The 16,023-nt window shown below is 31.9% G+C and overlaps 1 protein-coding gene across 2 annotated transcripts in view; it reads right to left on the bottom strand.

The window, feature by feature from the left end:
* The window catches only part of LOC146994017 (uncharacterized), a 30,420-nt gene extending 18,974 nt beyond the window's left edge, over window positions 1–11,446 (bottom strand). For both annotated transcript variants that reach the window (XM_085826725.1, XM_085826724.1), the window contains exon 1: window positions 7,803–11,446. In XM_085826725.1, coding sequence (XP_085682851.1) covers window positions 8,956–10,335 — 1,380 coding nt within the window. In that variant the 5' untranslated portion in view covers window positions 10,336–11,446 and the 3' untranslated portion in view covers window positions 7,803–8,955. The remainder of the gene's footprint in view (window positions 1–7,802) is intronic.
* Window positions 11,447–16,023: the final 4,577 nt, after the last annotated feature.

The raw sequence follows: 16,023 nt of genomic DNA, 5'->3' as shown, positions 1-16,023 counted from the left end.
GGCAAAGTGATGATTTAATGGGTCAGACAGCATCGCAGCGGGTGTGTGCCATTGAGGGGTCCAATGCTAATCGCTCGAACCAAACTATTTAATGAAAATATGAACTCAAAAACTCGGTGCACATATTTGACAGGTTGATTAACCTAATTTTTGTTTTTTTTAAAAAGCATGATATAAGGGAATTAATTTTAGGTAAAAAAGCTTCATTTGATAATGAAGCTGTTGAAGTACTTGCAGATGAATTCATTAAAATCATTAATAATGACTTCATAACAAATTTACTGACTTAAGTTATCTTCAGAACAAATTTACAACGCTGATGAAATTGGTCTTTTCTGCAACATGTACAGGGAAATACCTTGGCAGCCTCTACAGAACAGGCTCCAATTGGTGTCCAAGATTCCACAGCAACACTAACAATTTTAACATGTACAAATCCTTCACAGATGTAGAAGAGTAACTTTTTTGTAATGGGAAAAAGTACAGCATCTCAAGCATTTAAAGGAGCAAAGATTTTCCCTATTATATATCATGCAAATAAAAGAGTATGGATGACAGAAGTGTTAAAGAATGATTCATTTGAAAATCATTTCATACCCAAGGCTCAGCATCATTAGAATTCAGTTGGCTTACCAGCTGACGCAAAAATTATGCCAATTGCAGACAAGTGTTCAGCTCATATTTCACTTAAAGTTTTAATGAAAGATCACGTATACATATTATTATTTCTACCAAATTGCATGTCCATGATTCAGCCTATGTCTATCAGAATAGTGCAACCAATGAAAAGCAAATATAAAGTAGCATTTTTAAAATGCATGGTCAATTTCTTGAATAATGGCAAGATTATTCAAGAAATTTTAAAGTATTTTAGCATAAAATCTGTTATAAGGACCACGGGAAGCTGTGTCTCCATGTACAGTTAAAAGTCTTTAATCCGGAATCGCGGGACTTCAGTGATTCTGGATTATCGGTTTTTCCGGATTATAGATCACCAATTTAAATCTGGTAAGATGGCATGCAGAAATTATAAAATTATGAAACTGTAACTTATGAAATAAAGAGAAAGTATGATCTAAAGAGCATCAAAATTTACAAAAAAAAAAGATTAATATTTATTTGTTTACTTTATTAAACATTTCTTTCAACGCGCGCATGTCAAAGCATACATTATGAATAGTCGAAATTAGAAAATTGCAAACAGAAAACTATTTGATGTGTATTCGTGATATTTACAGGGGTGTTTGTGGGACCCCAAAAAAACCCCTGAAACTTTTACGGACTTACTACCGACATTTTGGAGTTTCGAGAAGGGGGAGGAGAGAAATGAAAAATTACAATTATGAAGTATTGAATGACCTAATTATAAAAGTTCAATGAATTACTTTTTTTGCAAAATTAATAACCATAAATTTTCAAACATATAAACTACTACATTTTATGTAAATACAGTCAAAAGTCGTTAATTCAGACACCCATAATCCGGACCTCAAAGCTACAAACTTTCTGTGCATGCGTTGCTTTCACGCATGCGCACAGGCGTTTACGAGTGCGTATAAGACCTTTACGGCTGCGAATATGTTTGTGCGCATGTGCATGTAATGTGTCACGGAGATAAGCTAAAATTATCTAATTCAGTTAATGTTGCAGATTGCAGTGTTCCTTAATCTACGAATTGGATCCGGCTTATTATTTTTTGCAGACTGTTAGAGCAATTTCATAAAAGTAAGCTTGAACTTTTGATTATGTCAAATCGAATTTCCAATATATGTTTACGTATCTACAAAGCGAAAATATGTTTTGAAATACGAAATGTGTTTATCAATTTCACGCCGCGGATTGGAAGTTGATCTGTCAGCACTATCCTTATCTTCAGAGCAGATGTTTTGTTTGATCTTTAGATTATGGTAACTTAGCGATTTTTTGGCGAAAATTTGGTGACCAACTCTCCAACAGCAACCCTCTATTTTTTTTTTTTTCCCGTAGCCATTTTGTCTTCACGAAGTAAAGACATGTTTCTTTTCTTTTTATCTACTGAACACTTCTTCCAACAATCTACTAGCTGAATTACACTTATGCTAGAAATTTTATCTAACAAAACTGCTTAATCATGACAAATATTCACTGCACAATTGGGAAAAAGTGCACAATACCATACTCCTTACGCGTTTTTCAAAATAATACATACACATAAACCATGTACACGTCGACTTATTTTTACTTAAAAAAACATCCCAGAATTACACAAAAATGGCATTGCGCACACTCTTCACTATATCCGTGTACACTGCTTTTTTCTCATAAATTAGAAAAATTTCATGAAAATACATGACAATTTTCTGAATCTTTAAACCTGGTAAAAAGAACATATATGAAATTACCTGATTGCGAAAAAGTATATACCCTTTCATACATTTCCACATATAAAATAAATAAAATATTAAAAAACTTTTACCTCTAAATCATCTATTATATTATAAACGTCACCAACGAATTCATACCGCAAGCATTACAAATACTTAGTGTCAAATATTTAAATTATTTCCATGCACGTTTACTTCAACTAAAACGTATACCAAATTCCTACAAACATAAAATTCACAAAATAACTATCATTTAGTTAAAATATCACTAAACCATGTACACGTCGACTTATTTTTACTTAAAAAAACATCCCAGAATTGCACAAAAATGGCATTGCGCACACTCTTCTCTATATCCATGTACACTGCTTTTGGTTGATCTTTACATTACGGTAACTGGTAGTTTGGCGACATTTTGGAGGCGATAAAGGTCACTACCTGGGAGTTTGGTAATAATGTGAGGAGTACTGAGTTCCGATTACGCATTATTTTGTGTGGGGGAAATGAGAGATCATGGGATATGTCATGTGATATTAATGGACGAATTACGGTTCTTTAATCGGAAGAGATCATGGGATATGTCATGTGATATTAATGGACGAATTACGGTTCTTTAATCGGAAAAGGGGGGAATTTGGAGAAGTATCTGTGGATGTATATTATTTTGTATTAAGCTTCATTGTGTGTTGTGTGAAGTAGGGTTGAATAATTTTGGGATTGTATGGCGCTGTCTAAAGTAAATTCGAAATTTTTAATACGTTTGTGTGATAATTCAAAAGAATTGGTGGAATGGTGCATGAGTGTAGGTTTAATTGCGGATAAGTATGAATGTCCAAAATGTGGGAATGAAATGAGATTGTGTGAAAGGAAGGATATTAGTGATAAGTTTGAATGGCGGTGCAAGAAATCTGGTGAAAATGCACATTTTGTGAAACGGAGTATAAGGAAGGGTACGTGGTTTGCTGAAAGTCGTTTGAGTATGGGTGAGATTTTATCGATTTCTTATTATTGGGTGAATAGATTGCCAGTTGACTATTGGATTTCGGATTTAGAAATTAGTAGTAGGACTGCAGCTGATTGGAATTCTTTTTGTAGGGAAGTGTGCGTGGAATTTTGCGAAAATGATATGGGTATGCTTGGTGGTATGAATGTGATTGTGGAAATTGATGAGAGTAAGTTTGGGAAGCGTAAGTATGAGAGATGTAGGAGAGTGGAAGGAAAATGGGTGTTTGGTGGGATTGAAAGGGGTAGTAATAAATGTTTTTTTAAGGTTGTGCGAGATAGAAGTAAAGATTGTTTATTGAGTTTTATAAAAGAATATATTTTACCGGGTAGTATAATTATTTCAGATTGTTGGAAATCATATCAATGTTTGGAGGATGAAGGGTTTAAGCATCTTGCTGTAAACCATAAGTATTATTTTAAAGATCCGGAAAGTGGTGCGCATACGAACACAATAGAGGGCACCTGGAGTGGTATAAAAAGCGCCATTCCTAGGCATTGCGAGAAGGAGAATTTTGCTTTTTATTTAGCGGAGGAAGTTTGGAGGAAAAATTCGGAAAAAAAATTTTATTGAATCCATAATAAAAGTGTATCCACCATGTAAGGAAGATTCGGAAGAAGATTAGGTTAGTTAGACTTTGTTAAGAATGTGAGTAGTATTTAGTTCTGATTACGCATTATTTTGTGTGAGGGAAATGAGAGATCATGGGATATGTCATGTGATTTTAATGGACGAATTACTGTTCTTTAATGGGGAAAAATCTGGGAATTTTGTATTTGGCTTTATTCTGTGTTGTGTGAAATAGTGTTTGTGAATTTTTGGATCCCATGGCCGTAAGTAAAGTGAATTCGAAATGGGTATTTAGTGGTATTGAAAAGGATAGTAAGAAATGTTTTTTAAGGTTGTGTGAGAGAGAAATAAACATGTTTTATTATGTTATTTATTTTACGTGGTATCTTGCTTTGAAAGATAAGTATGATTTTAAAGATTCTGAAAGAGAATTTAGAAAAGTGTATCCGCCACGTAATGAAGATTCTGAAGGAGATTAGGTAAGTTAGTATTTTTAATTATTTTTATGCATTGTTGGAAATGTAAGGTGGAAAGGAATTTGGTATTATTGGGAAAATTGTTATTAGCAATGATTTAGTTTAAAGTAATTAGGATTGTAAGGTAATTTTTATTAATTGAATGTATGTGCTCATGTATATTTTAAGTGGTGTTTTTGAATTTAATTATATTTTAATGAAATGATAGTTATTTTGTGAATTTTATACTTGTAGGAATTTGGTGTATGTTTAAGTTGAAATAAATGTGCATGGAAATAATTTAAATATTTGATAATAAATATTTGTAATGCTTCATGTATGAATTCGTTGGTGACGTGTATAATGTAATAGATGATTTAGAGGTAAAAGTTTTTGGATATTTTATTTATTTTATATGTGGAAATGTTCATATTTGTAAAGGGTAAATACTTTTTCGCGATCATGTAATTTCATATATGTTCTTTTTACCGGGTTTAAAGATTGAGAAAATTGTCATGTATTTTCGTGAAATTTTTTTAATTTATGAGATAAAAGCAGTGTACATGGATATAGTGAAGAGTGTGCGCAATGCCATTTTTGTGCAATTCTGGGATGTTTTTTTAAGTAAAAATAAGTCGACGTGTACATGGTTCAGTGATATTTTAATGAAATGATAGTTATTTTGTGAATTTTATGCTTGTAGGAATTTGGTTTACGTTTAAGTTGAAATAAACGTGCATGGAAATAATTTAAATATTTGATACTAAATATTTGTAATGCTTCATGTATGAATTCGTTGGTGACGTGTATAATGTAATAGATGATTTAGAGGTAAAAGTTTTTGGATATTTTATTTATTTTATATGTGGAAATGTTCATATTTGTAAAGGGTAAATACTTTTTCGCGATCAGGTAATTTCATATATGTTCTTTTTACCGGGTTTAAAGATTGAGAAAATTGTCATGTATTTTCGTGAAATTTTTCGAATTTATGAGAAAAAAGCAGTGTACATGGATATAGTGAAGACTGTGCGCAATGCCATTTTTGTGCAATTCTGGGATGTTTTTTTAAGTAAAAATAAGTCGGCGTGTACATGGTTTATGTGTATGCGTTATTTTGAAAAACGCGTAAGGTGTATGGTATTGTGCACTTTTTCCGAATTTTGCAGTGAATATTTGTCATGATTAAGCAGTTTTGTTTGATAAAATTTCTAGCATAAGTGTAATTCGGCTAGTAGATTGTTGGAAGAAGTGTTCAGTAGATAAGAAGAAAAGAAACATGTCTTTACTTCGTGAAGACAAAATGGCGGCGGGGAAAAAAAAAATAGAGGGTTGCTGTAGGGGAGTTGGTCGCCAAATTTTCGCCAAAAAATCGCCAAGTTACCGTAATGTAAAGATCAACCCAAATATGAACATTTCCCCGTATAAAATAAATAAAATATCCAAAAACTTTTACCTCTACATTATCTATTATATTACAAACGTCACTAATTAATTCATACCGCAAACATTACAAATGGTTACAAATACTTAGTGTCAAATATTTAAATTATTTCCATGCACGTTTACGCAAATTACTTTACTTCCACCTTACATTTAGAACTATGCATAAAAAAAAATATCCTCAAATAATTAAAAATACTAACTTACCTATTCTTGTTCAGAATCTTGATTACGTGTCCGATAAACTTTTCTTATTTCTGTTTCAGGATCTTTAAAATCATACTTATAGTTCACACCAAGGTACCAGGTAAAATAAATAACTTCATAAAACATCTTTACTTCTATCTCGCACAACCTTAAAGAAACACTTATTACTACCCCTTTCAATCCCACTAAATACCCATTTCAAATTCACTTTAGTTAGGGCCATGCGATCCAAAAATTAACGAACACTGTTTCGCACAACACAGAATAAAGCCAAATACAAAATTTCCAGATTTTTTCCCGATTTCCCCCCTTTTCCGATTAAAGAACCGTAATTCGTCCATTAATATCAAGACATATCCCATGATCTCTCATTTCCTTCACACAAAATAATGCGTAATCGGAACTGAGTACTGCTCACATTATTACCAAAGTCCCAGGTAGTAACCTTTATCGCTTCCAAAATGTTGCCAAACTACCAGTTACCATATTCTAAAGATCAGCTGTTTTTTCCCCCTTTTCACGCATTATCACTGCCTTTGGAGTAAGAAAGGAAATGTTTTACCACACACACTGACCTTGCATTTTCTGCTTTCAAAGCAAACAAAATTACCCAGATCAAAATAAATAATTCATTATTATTCCTACTTTCTTTTGAACGACGATCCCCGGAATTCCAAGGTTTCCTCGGAGCACAAACACCCCTGTATTTATAATGACGAGGAATTTGATTTAAATCATATCAAAACGGAGTACATCGAGATAAAATACTACATTTAGTAAGGAATTATAAGCCGAATAAAATAAAAACATCTGCCCTGAAGATAAACTGCTGACAGATCAACTTCCAGTTCAATGTGCGCAGTGATGTCCCCCCCCCCCCGCAGAGCAGCGTGAAATTGATAAACAGATTTCGGAATGGTAAGAGAAACAAAGAATATGCCTTTACCCATTTTTTGCAGCAATTCCACTTTTTTTTTTATGGACATCGAAACATGCTTTCGCTTTGTAGATCCTTTGGCAGCTCCAGAATCAGAAATTCTTTTTGACATAATCGAAAGTTCAAGCTTACTTTTATAAAATTGCTCTAACAGTCTGCAAAAAATAATAAGCCGGATCTGATTAGAAGATTAAAGAACACAATCTGGAACATTAACTGAAATAGATAATTAGATAATTTTAGCTTAGCTTAAACCATTATGCATTAAACGAGCATGCATAAGCGTATTATACACATGTGTAAATGCATATGTGCATGCGTAAACGTATTATGCGCATGCGCAAGTTTGTAGCTTTGAGGTCCGGATTATAGATTATTCCCGATTAAATACATTTGACTGTACTTTAAAAAATGCTTGGTAAAATTTATGGCCAGCTACCATAGGTCATGAAGAGGATGAAGATTATAACCACAAATATAAAGATTTTGGGATATCGCAAACGAAGTGAAATTTTCCAATTTATGAATTTTGTAAAGAAATGTGCAGAGGTGCTAATAAATTTATTATTATTAAAATTATTATGCAAACCATATGAGACAATTTTTTTATGCTTCAGATATTTATAAAGATAATTTTTTAACACAATGAAAGATGCAAGTGATACTTTGCTTTTGCAAGACTTTTGCTTTTCTTTTGTACTCAGATGTTTGTGCATTTAACGTGTTCATTCTAGCAAACTAAGTTTCTCTGAACACTGAATAAAATAGTTTAAACAGAACACAGGACAGTTTAAAAAAAAAAGTAGTATATTTGGGTTTCTTACCTGCTTGGAAATGCCATTTCCATACTGACTCATTTGTTCAAATGTCTTCTTGGGTACTTCACTCTCAATAGGTTGCTCTACTTGGTATGTCCAGGATTTAACTGAATATATTTGAGAAGATCTCATTTTCCTTTAAAAGTACAATATGTAATACCCCTATACCGGTGTTATGAATGTTACACACTACACACATTTGATATTGCAGCTGGATAGTAATACTGAGAATAATAATTCCCAATAATACCTCTAGTTAGCTAAAAAGTATGTAAAAAAATGGAACTATGGAATTTGATTGCAGGTCTTTAGTATTTCATCACAATATATGGTATGAAATATTTAGCCGTGCTTCAGAATTACAGTATCAGAAGTATATCAAAGTGGTAACACTGAACACTTATGAGTTATACAAAAACAGTGAAGATTGCAATACAGTCAATCAAGAATTCAAATTAGGGAAAAAGGTCGAAAAATGCAAAACACATCAGGTCACATTCTGAATAAGAGCTTTTCAGTCAAGATTGGTATAAGCAGCTTTAGACCCTTTAGGATAGGATAGTAACAAATGTAGCTTAAAGTTAGTATTACTTGGACTTGAGATATATCTTGCATAAATGAAGTTTTTTTATTTCTTGGAAAGAAACAAATGATTTATTCCCTATTTGTATTAAACAACAATTCACAAGCCACACTAAGGATCAGCAGCACATTTTATATCACACACTAGAATGCTTTTAAATCTCAAATTTTGCCACTGAATGCCTCTCTAAAGTCCGAGAATTTTGCTCCCACTAGATACTGACATCTGTTAAAACTGACAAATTCCTCAAAAAATGAGGTCTCTTTGCTGCATAGATAAATCTTTACTAGGCAGATAATTAAGAGGTTGATACTAATTTAACATCACATCAAAAGGTTTTTCTTCTATGTAGGAAAACTTACATTTCTTCTACTATCCAAATGAATTGTTACATACATAACATAACAGATTTCTCCCTGCTGTGGATATGCATATTTTCCTCATCCTTTACTAAAATGAACTGAATGAATTTTTATATACTTCACACACAAGTTTTCTCTGCTGTGTGAATATGCATATGCTTCTTAAACTTTCGCTTCTGACTAAATGACTTCTTATATACTTCACAAAGTCTTTTTACACATGAGAATTTTCTCCTGTGTGAATAAGCATATGACTGGCTAAAGCTTGCTTACGACGAAATGACTTTTTGCACACTTCACACAAATGAGGTTTCTCTCCTGTGTGAATAAGTAAATGATTATCTAAATGACCCTTGCGACTAAATGACTTCTTACATACTTCACACATATAAGGTTTCTCTCCTGTATGAATAAGCATATGATTCTTTAAACAATCCTTCTTTCTAAATGACTTCTTACATACTTCACACAAATGAGGTTTCTCTCCTGTATGAATAAGCATATGATTCTTTAAATAATACCTCTGTCTAAATGACTTCTTACATACTTCACACACATGAGGTTTCTCTCTTGTGTGAATAAGCATATGAGTGTTTAACTTGGTCTTCTGACAAAAAGACATCTTACATACTTCACACACATAAGGTTTCTCTCCTGTGTGAATAAGTGTATGAGTATTTAAACGACTCTTGCGACTAAACGACTTCTTACATACTTCACACATATAAGGTTTCTCTCCTGTATGAATACGCATATGATTCTTTAAACGATCCTTCTGTCTAAATGACTTCTTACATACTTCACACACATGAGGTTTTTCTCCTGTGTGAAAAAGCATATGAATATTTAAATAACCCTTCTGTCTAAACGACTTATTACATACTTCACACATATAAGGTTTCTCTCTTGTGTGAATAAGCATATGAGTGTCTAAATTACTCTTCTGACTAAATGACTTTTTACATACTTCGCACATATAAGGTTTCTCTCCTGTGTGAATACGCATATGAGAGATTAAAGAACTCTTCTTACAAAATGAATTCTTACAAACTTCACACATATAAGGTCTTTCTGCAGTGTGAATAAACATATGGCTGTTTAAACTATCCTTATAGCAAAATGGTTTCTTACATATTTTACACACGTAAGATTTTTCTCCTGTGTGAGTCAACACGTGTATTTTTAAATTAAACTTCTGACTAAATGACTTCTTACATACTTCACACATATACGGTTTCTTTTCTGTGTGAATAAGCATATGGATGTTTAAAGCCCTCTTGTGAGTAAATGACTTGTTACATAGTTCACACACATACGGTTTCTCTCCCGTGTGAATAAGCATATGGCTGTTTAAAGCACACTTCTGACTAAATGACCTCTTACATACTTCACACACATGAGGTTTCTCTCCTGTGTGAATACGCATATGAGTAATTAAAGAACTCTTCCAACTAAATGACTTTTTACAAATTTCACACATATAAGTTTTTTCTGCAGTGTGAATAAGCATATGGCTGTTTAAACTATCCTTATGACAAAATGATTTCTTACACACTTCACACAAATAAGATTTCTGTCCTGTCTGAGTAAACATGTGTGTATTTAAATTTAACTTTTGACTAAATTACTTCTTACATACTTCACACACATATGAAAGCTTGTCGCCTGTGTTAATAAACATATGCCTGTTTAAATTGCCACAGTGACAAAATTATATTGTACATCCTTCACACATACATGGTTTGTCTCCTGTGAGAATAAGCAAATGCTAGTCTAAATTAATCATTTAACTAAATGTCTTCTTACACACTTAAATCATATCAGTCTTCTCTCCTATGTGAATTAGCATATGCATGTTTAAATTACCTTTTCTACTAAATGAACTCTTACAAATTTCACGCAGGAGGCTTGCATTCCATATGGATATCTGCATGTGCTCTTTTAAATACTGCCTCTTGGAAATGAGTAGTCATACATCTTCCAGAGCATTTACTTTCTGCACTACATTGATAACTATACCTGACACTCTTGATATAATATAACTTGCTACTTACATTGTAATGAATTTCATCCTCTGAAGGCATGTAATATGAACTCCTTAACAGAAATTTCGGCTAAAGTAGTTCTAAAATGGTTCACTGTAGTGTTTGATGTCTCGCGTTAATACGTGTGTTTATCTTGATTAAAGTATCAATACAAATTATCAACTGTTTGATATTAGAATAATTTATGAATGCCTTGATTTCCAGGAATGTTTCATTAAAAACGAATTTCTTATAGTTCACAAAAATACGATTTCTTGCCCAAGCATATAAACAGGTTTAAACAGAGCATATAAACATATTTAAACAGGAATTTATGAAATTGTGTCACACACGATATGTTACGACTACCTGAATTAATTTCTATAGTTGCTAAGACAATGATTTATAGCTTTAATAAGTTACATGTTACGTTAGAAGATTAGTAACAATTGTTAAAGCTTAGAAGGAAAAAGCTCATTGACTTTTTTTTAGCTTTCCAATCTTACAAGTATAAATCACACTTCATCATGAAGCAGCCTTTAATTAAAGACTCGTATACCAGTTTTAAAACAGTCACTATAATTAAAAACTATAACTTCGGTGATCATCAGACAATAAAATCAATTTCAAGAAAAACAAACTTTATGATAACGAGAGATACAGAATGACAAAGTAGACACATCTCTTGTTTTGCACCCGCTAAGTCTTTCTGCACTTGTGGGCGAAAAATCAAGCTTGAGTACGAAGAGAAATGTACTTGCTAATGGGTTACATTCCGCAAGAGACGTATGTGTGTGTGTTATGGCAAAGCCTCGACGGCTATCTGCCTAATGGAAGGGATGCCTTCGTGGAGGACTTTCTAAAGGAAACTAGCTCGTATACTCGTTACACTTGGGGAAAACCACGAAAACGCCCATGCTGCCAGCCCCTTCGCGCGATTCGAACCTCGGACCGAATTCAGTGGCGTAGCTAGGGTGGGGCAAGGGGGACATCTGTCCCCGGGGGCGTATTTTTACTTCCTCCATACGAAACGCAACCCGCGACTAAATTTGGCGATTTATTGGATTATGGCGAAATTGTGACACCAAGCGCATGCGCGAAAGTAAATAACGCTGTCGGTTTATGTTTCAAATTTGTGATGGCCGCGAGTATCTCAAAAGAAGTGTAAAATGAACTTTATAAAATTTTATTTGATGGATATTCCTACGAAATAGCGTCTTCCATGTGTGTCAACATGCAAGACAAAATAAGAAATAGGCTAGTTTCAGAAATAAAAAATGTTTAGCTGCTTTGCATGTCAGAATTTTAAAAAATAATAAGTATACAAGATGTCGTGATGAGTATGTAAAAAAGAATCTGTGCACTTTGATTAAAGTTTCATTTCGGCATACACATCGATGTAATGTTGATTCCTCCTCTCTCTTCTTTTTTTTTTTTTTTTTTTTTCTTGTAAATACCAGGCAACTTAGCTATTGAACAAGAATTTCTATCTATAGAATTAAAGAGAAAGTGTATTGTATTTTATATGTGTTGGGTACGTGCTCAGTGATGATTACAAGATGTACACAAACATCGTTTATTCTACATTACTCATCTACTATACTAAGGCTCCTATATACCAGGCTGAATCATCAGGCATTCGCGCTCCCAAGTGGGAGATTTAATGGCGGCTGTGTAGTTACGGTGCAACAATTTTTTGTGTAAAATGGGCGGATGTACAGCTATTAGTTGTTCAAATCATTCACGGAAAGGTCATACATTGGTAAAATTTCCTAAAAATGAAGAAAGAAGAAAAATATGGGTAAATAATTGCCGAAGAGACAATTGGAAACCTGGTCCAGGCGCTGAACTTTGCTTAGTAAGTATAATGTTAATTACGCCTTCATTTAGAGTTTATATCTTCTCTGATGTTTATAATGTGCAAGTAAAGTGAAATTCTTGTGTACAATAACCTGAGTATCTGCTAATTTCTGTAATAATAGCTATAATTAAATTAGTCTAGGGTTAATGTACCCGTCGCCAAACATCGCCAATGTAGATGTTTTGAATGTGGAAAAGAAATTTCTCTTCTAATATAAAGCGCGGATTTTATTTTCCTGTGCTAATTGTGGAATTTATACTAATGTAACATGAAAATCATAAGCATATTGAAATTTATTAAAAAATAAATAATAATTTGGAAAGTCAAGATAAAATCTGAATGTTTGCTAAAGATATATGTAACATTATACTATAGTTGCAATATCGTTGGAATGATATATAATTCTTTTCTTTATTTTATAATCAATATTGTTAAAAAGTTAGGTGAGTTGTTTATGCACGGTGCCCACTACTGTTTCTTGGTTAAAATAACTTCCAGAATTTTGACATTGACATCTGAAGTCAATACGAGAATAAATTGAATAGTGTGAGATAAAATATATATAATCTGACTTCAATAATTGCAAGGATTGTGCAACTTTATTTATAATCACATTATTATACAATTTGGCAATGGAGTAAAGATTTAGAATGAATGCAGAACATTCAAATTAGTATTTTCTTGTTTCTAATATATAGAAATATAGTCTATTTTCCAGTATAAAAGTTTTACTTAAAAGTATGGGAAAGCAGATTTGTTTCATGCATGATCTTTATAATACTGGTATGAAATGAATGAATTTTAATCTGTAAACAATTTTTTGTTAATATTGAAATGCGTTTCTTTGGGTACATTTTTAGGCACTTGTGGATCATGTCAGACAACATGCAATAGAAAAAAGATGTCCGTGTGCATAAATTTTCCCATTGATCTAAATTTCAAGGATAATTCTTTTCATTTTTATATGGCATGTTATCAGTATAAAGGCTAGTGAAAATAAATTGGTATGTGTATCTGTTTTTGAAGTGTAATGCTTAAATAAAAAGATGGTGTGTGTTTCTTCATTTAAACAAAATTTCAAGGATAGTATTTTTCAGTGTTTGTTATTTCTCAATGTAAAGGGTAACAAGGGGGAAAAAAAACTGGTATGGTATATCTGTTTTTTAAACATGATAATTTTATTTATTTCTTTAGTGATGCATATATATAGAGAGAAGGTGTTTGGTCCAACTGAAGTTATAATAAATCTAATTTTACTAGATCTCTCCCTCCCCTCAGGTGTAGAAAATTTTCAAGTGCAGAAAGTTTATTTGCAGAATTAATTCATTTCTGATAAACTTATTATCATTAATTTTTTATATAACATGTTATTAAGTTAAACATTTGACTAGTGTGTAATAAAATTGCAATTAGGGCAAAAAAAATAACTATAATTTTGCATCTGGTGACTAATATCATATGCTTCTAAGAATATTACTTTAACTTTTTCCATAATTTTTGTATTTCAGGAACATGAAACTGTTATTTTGATATACTTAAATAATAAAAGTGTGTATCTGAATCAATTAATGGATACAAATATTTTACAGTTATTTTTAGAAGATATTTGCCATATCGCTTCTAATAATTCATAAAGTATGTTAAAATATAGGTAAATAATTTGGTGCAGAATTCAAATTTAGGGTTTAAAATATAGTGAATCATAAGACTAAATGATTTTTATTGTCATGATTTGCCTGGGCTTAAGAATGTACTTTTCGCCCGGTGGAAATTGTCATCAAACTGTCCTGAACAGGCTTTTTGTTGATAATAACTTCCAGGCTTATCAGTACCTCCTTTTGAGTGGAGGGTATGCAAATATAGTACCCAATTTAAATTACATTGTGATTGTAATAATATTGTGGTATTAAATAAGTGATTATAATTACAATTTAGGTAATTGCATTGTAATTATATTACATTGTATCTGTGAACTCTTAATTTCATTACTTTATGCAATTATGTTGTAAGTGCATAATCTAATTGTAATAATATAATCTATTCGCAATTACAAAATAATTATAAATGCAGTTACATCTTAAATAGAAGCCATTTTAATACTTTTAAATTTTCGCAAGATAACTTCCCATTAAGGTTCATTTGGAGGAAACTATGCAAATACTAAAAAAGAAGTTATGCAATTTACATATTTTGTACAGTACTTTCTTGTTATAATGCTGTTCAATATATCTTCAATACTTTTGTAAATTTAACGACATTCTTTGCAATCACTGTGGTGCTTTAAAAAGAAGTTTCTTAGTTATGCTTTCTAATAAGAATGGGTTTAAAATTAAGTATTATGTATAATAACTAGCAGTTAAAAAAACTTGACTGCATGAAAATGCTGTTGCTGTGTAAAATAAAAAATAAGCTTTCTTTTATGCTTTGAAATGAATTACATGTGGTTAAGTCGTCCTTTTACAATTTAAGAATGTGGTTAACACACATTCTTAAATTGGACAGGTTTTATCTAAATTATTAGTATAAAATATATAAACTATGAATTATTTTGTAACATAACTCAAATTACAAAATTCATTCTATATATGTTCAAAGTTATTATCTTTTATGGAATAACTGTTTTTTAATTAGGTAAAAATTGGATTTTTAGAAGTATTACAAATACAATGCAACACAAAGGTGATCTGATTGAAGAGGAAGGACTTTTTATTACGGTTTCTAGTTCGTATTTATATTACATTTGATGAAAAGCATCCAAAACACAGAATGCTGTACTTTCTTCATCCATATATGTTATGAAATATTTCACACATTTAAAAGAAAGTGTTTCTTCAGAATCTTGCACAATTATTTCCATATACCTCAGACTTAAATGACAACATATTCTTAAGTTATTTTTTTAGTATGAATTTACAGTGTTTTTAAGGAAATTTTTGTTAAAATATCATTTAGATAAATTTATTTGCACACTCTACGCTTTTATTTAACTATTTCCCCATATGACACTATTGAAAGTTTTTATTCAATTTTAGTCTGCTAACGAAACTGAAACATCTAAAGAATAAGTTATTTTGAATATGTTTACAAAATATACACGAAATTTTTATTTAAGTGAAAACGTCTATATACTATTCGAGAATTAATAAATTATCCGAAAAGTTTATATGCGCTGAATGCCGCGCGTCTATAAAATAAATCTTTAAAAAAAACAGCAGACATTCAGCCAGCGTGTGCGATAAACGCGCCAAAATTGGCAGCGCGTTCACTCCCTCGCTTAAGGCTCCTCTAAACATAGTATATAGGAGCCTTACCCTCGCTAAGAGAGAAAAGTTGGTGATTCAACCTGGTTTAGAGGAGCCTTGACCTTATACGGTCGCCGCTTTTTCGGATGGCCTAG

The sequence above is a fragment of the Stegodyphus dumicola genome, chromosome 11 (genome assembly GCF_044657685.1).
Source record: "Stegodyphus dumicola isolate Sdum_Otavi_A_Nest chromosome 11, ASM4465768v1".
Lineage (NCBI taxonomy): Eukaryota > Metazoa > Arthropoda > Arachnida > Araneae > Eresidae > Stegodyphus > Stegodyphus dumicola.
Note: the sequence above shows the minus strand (reverse complement) of the source record. Positions and strands in the feature narration are given on the sequence as shown.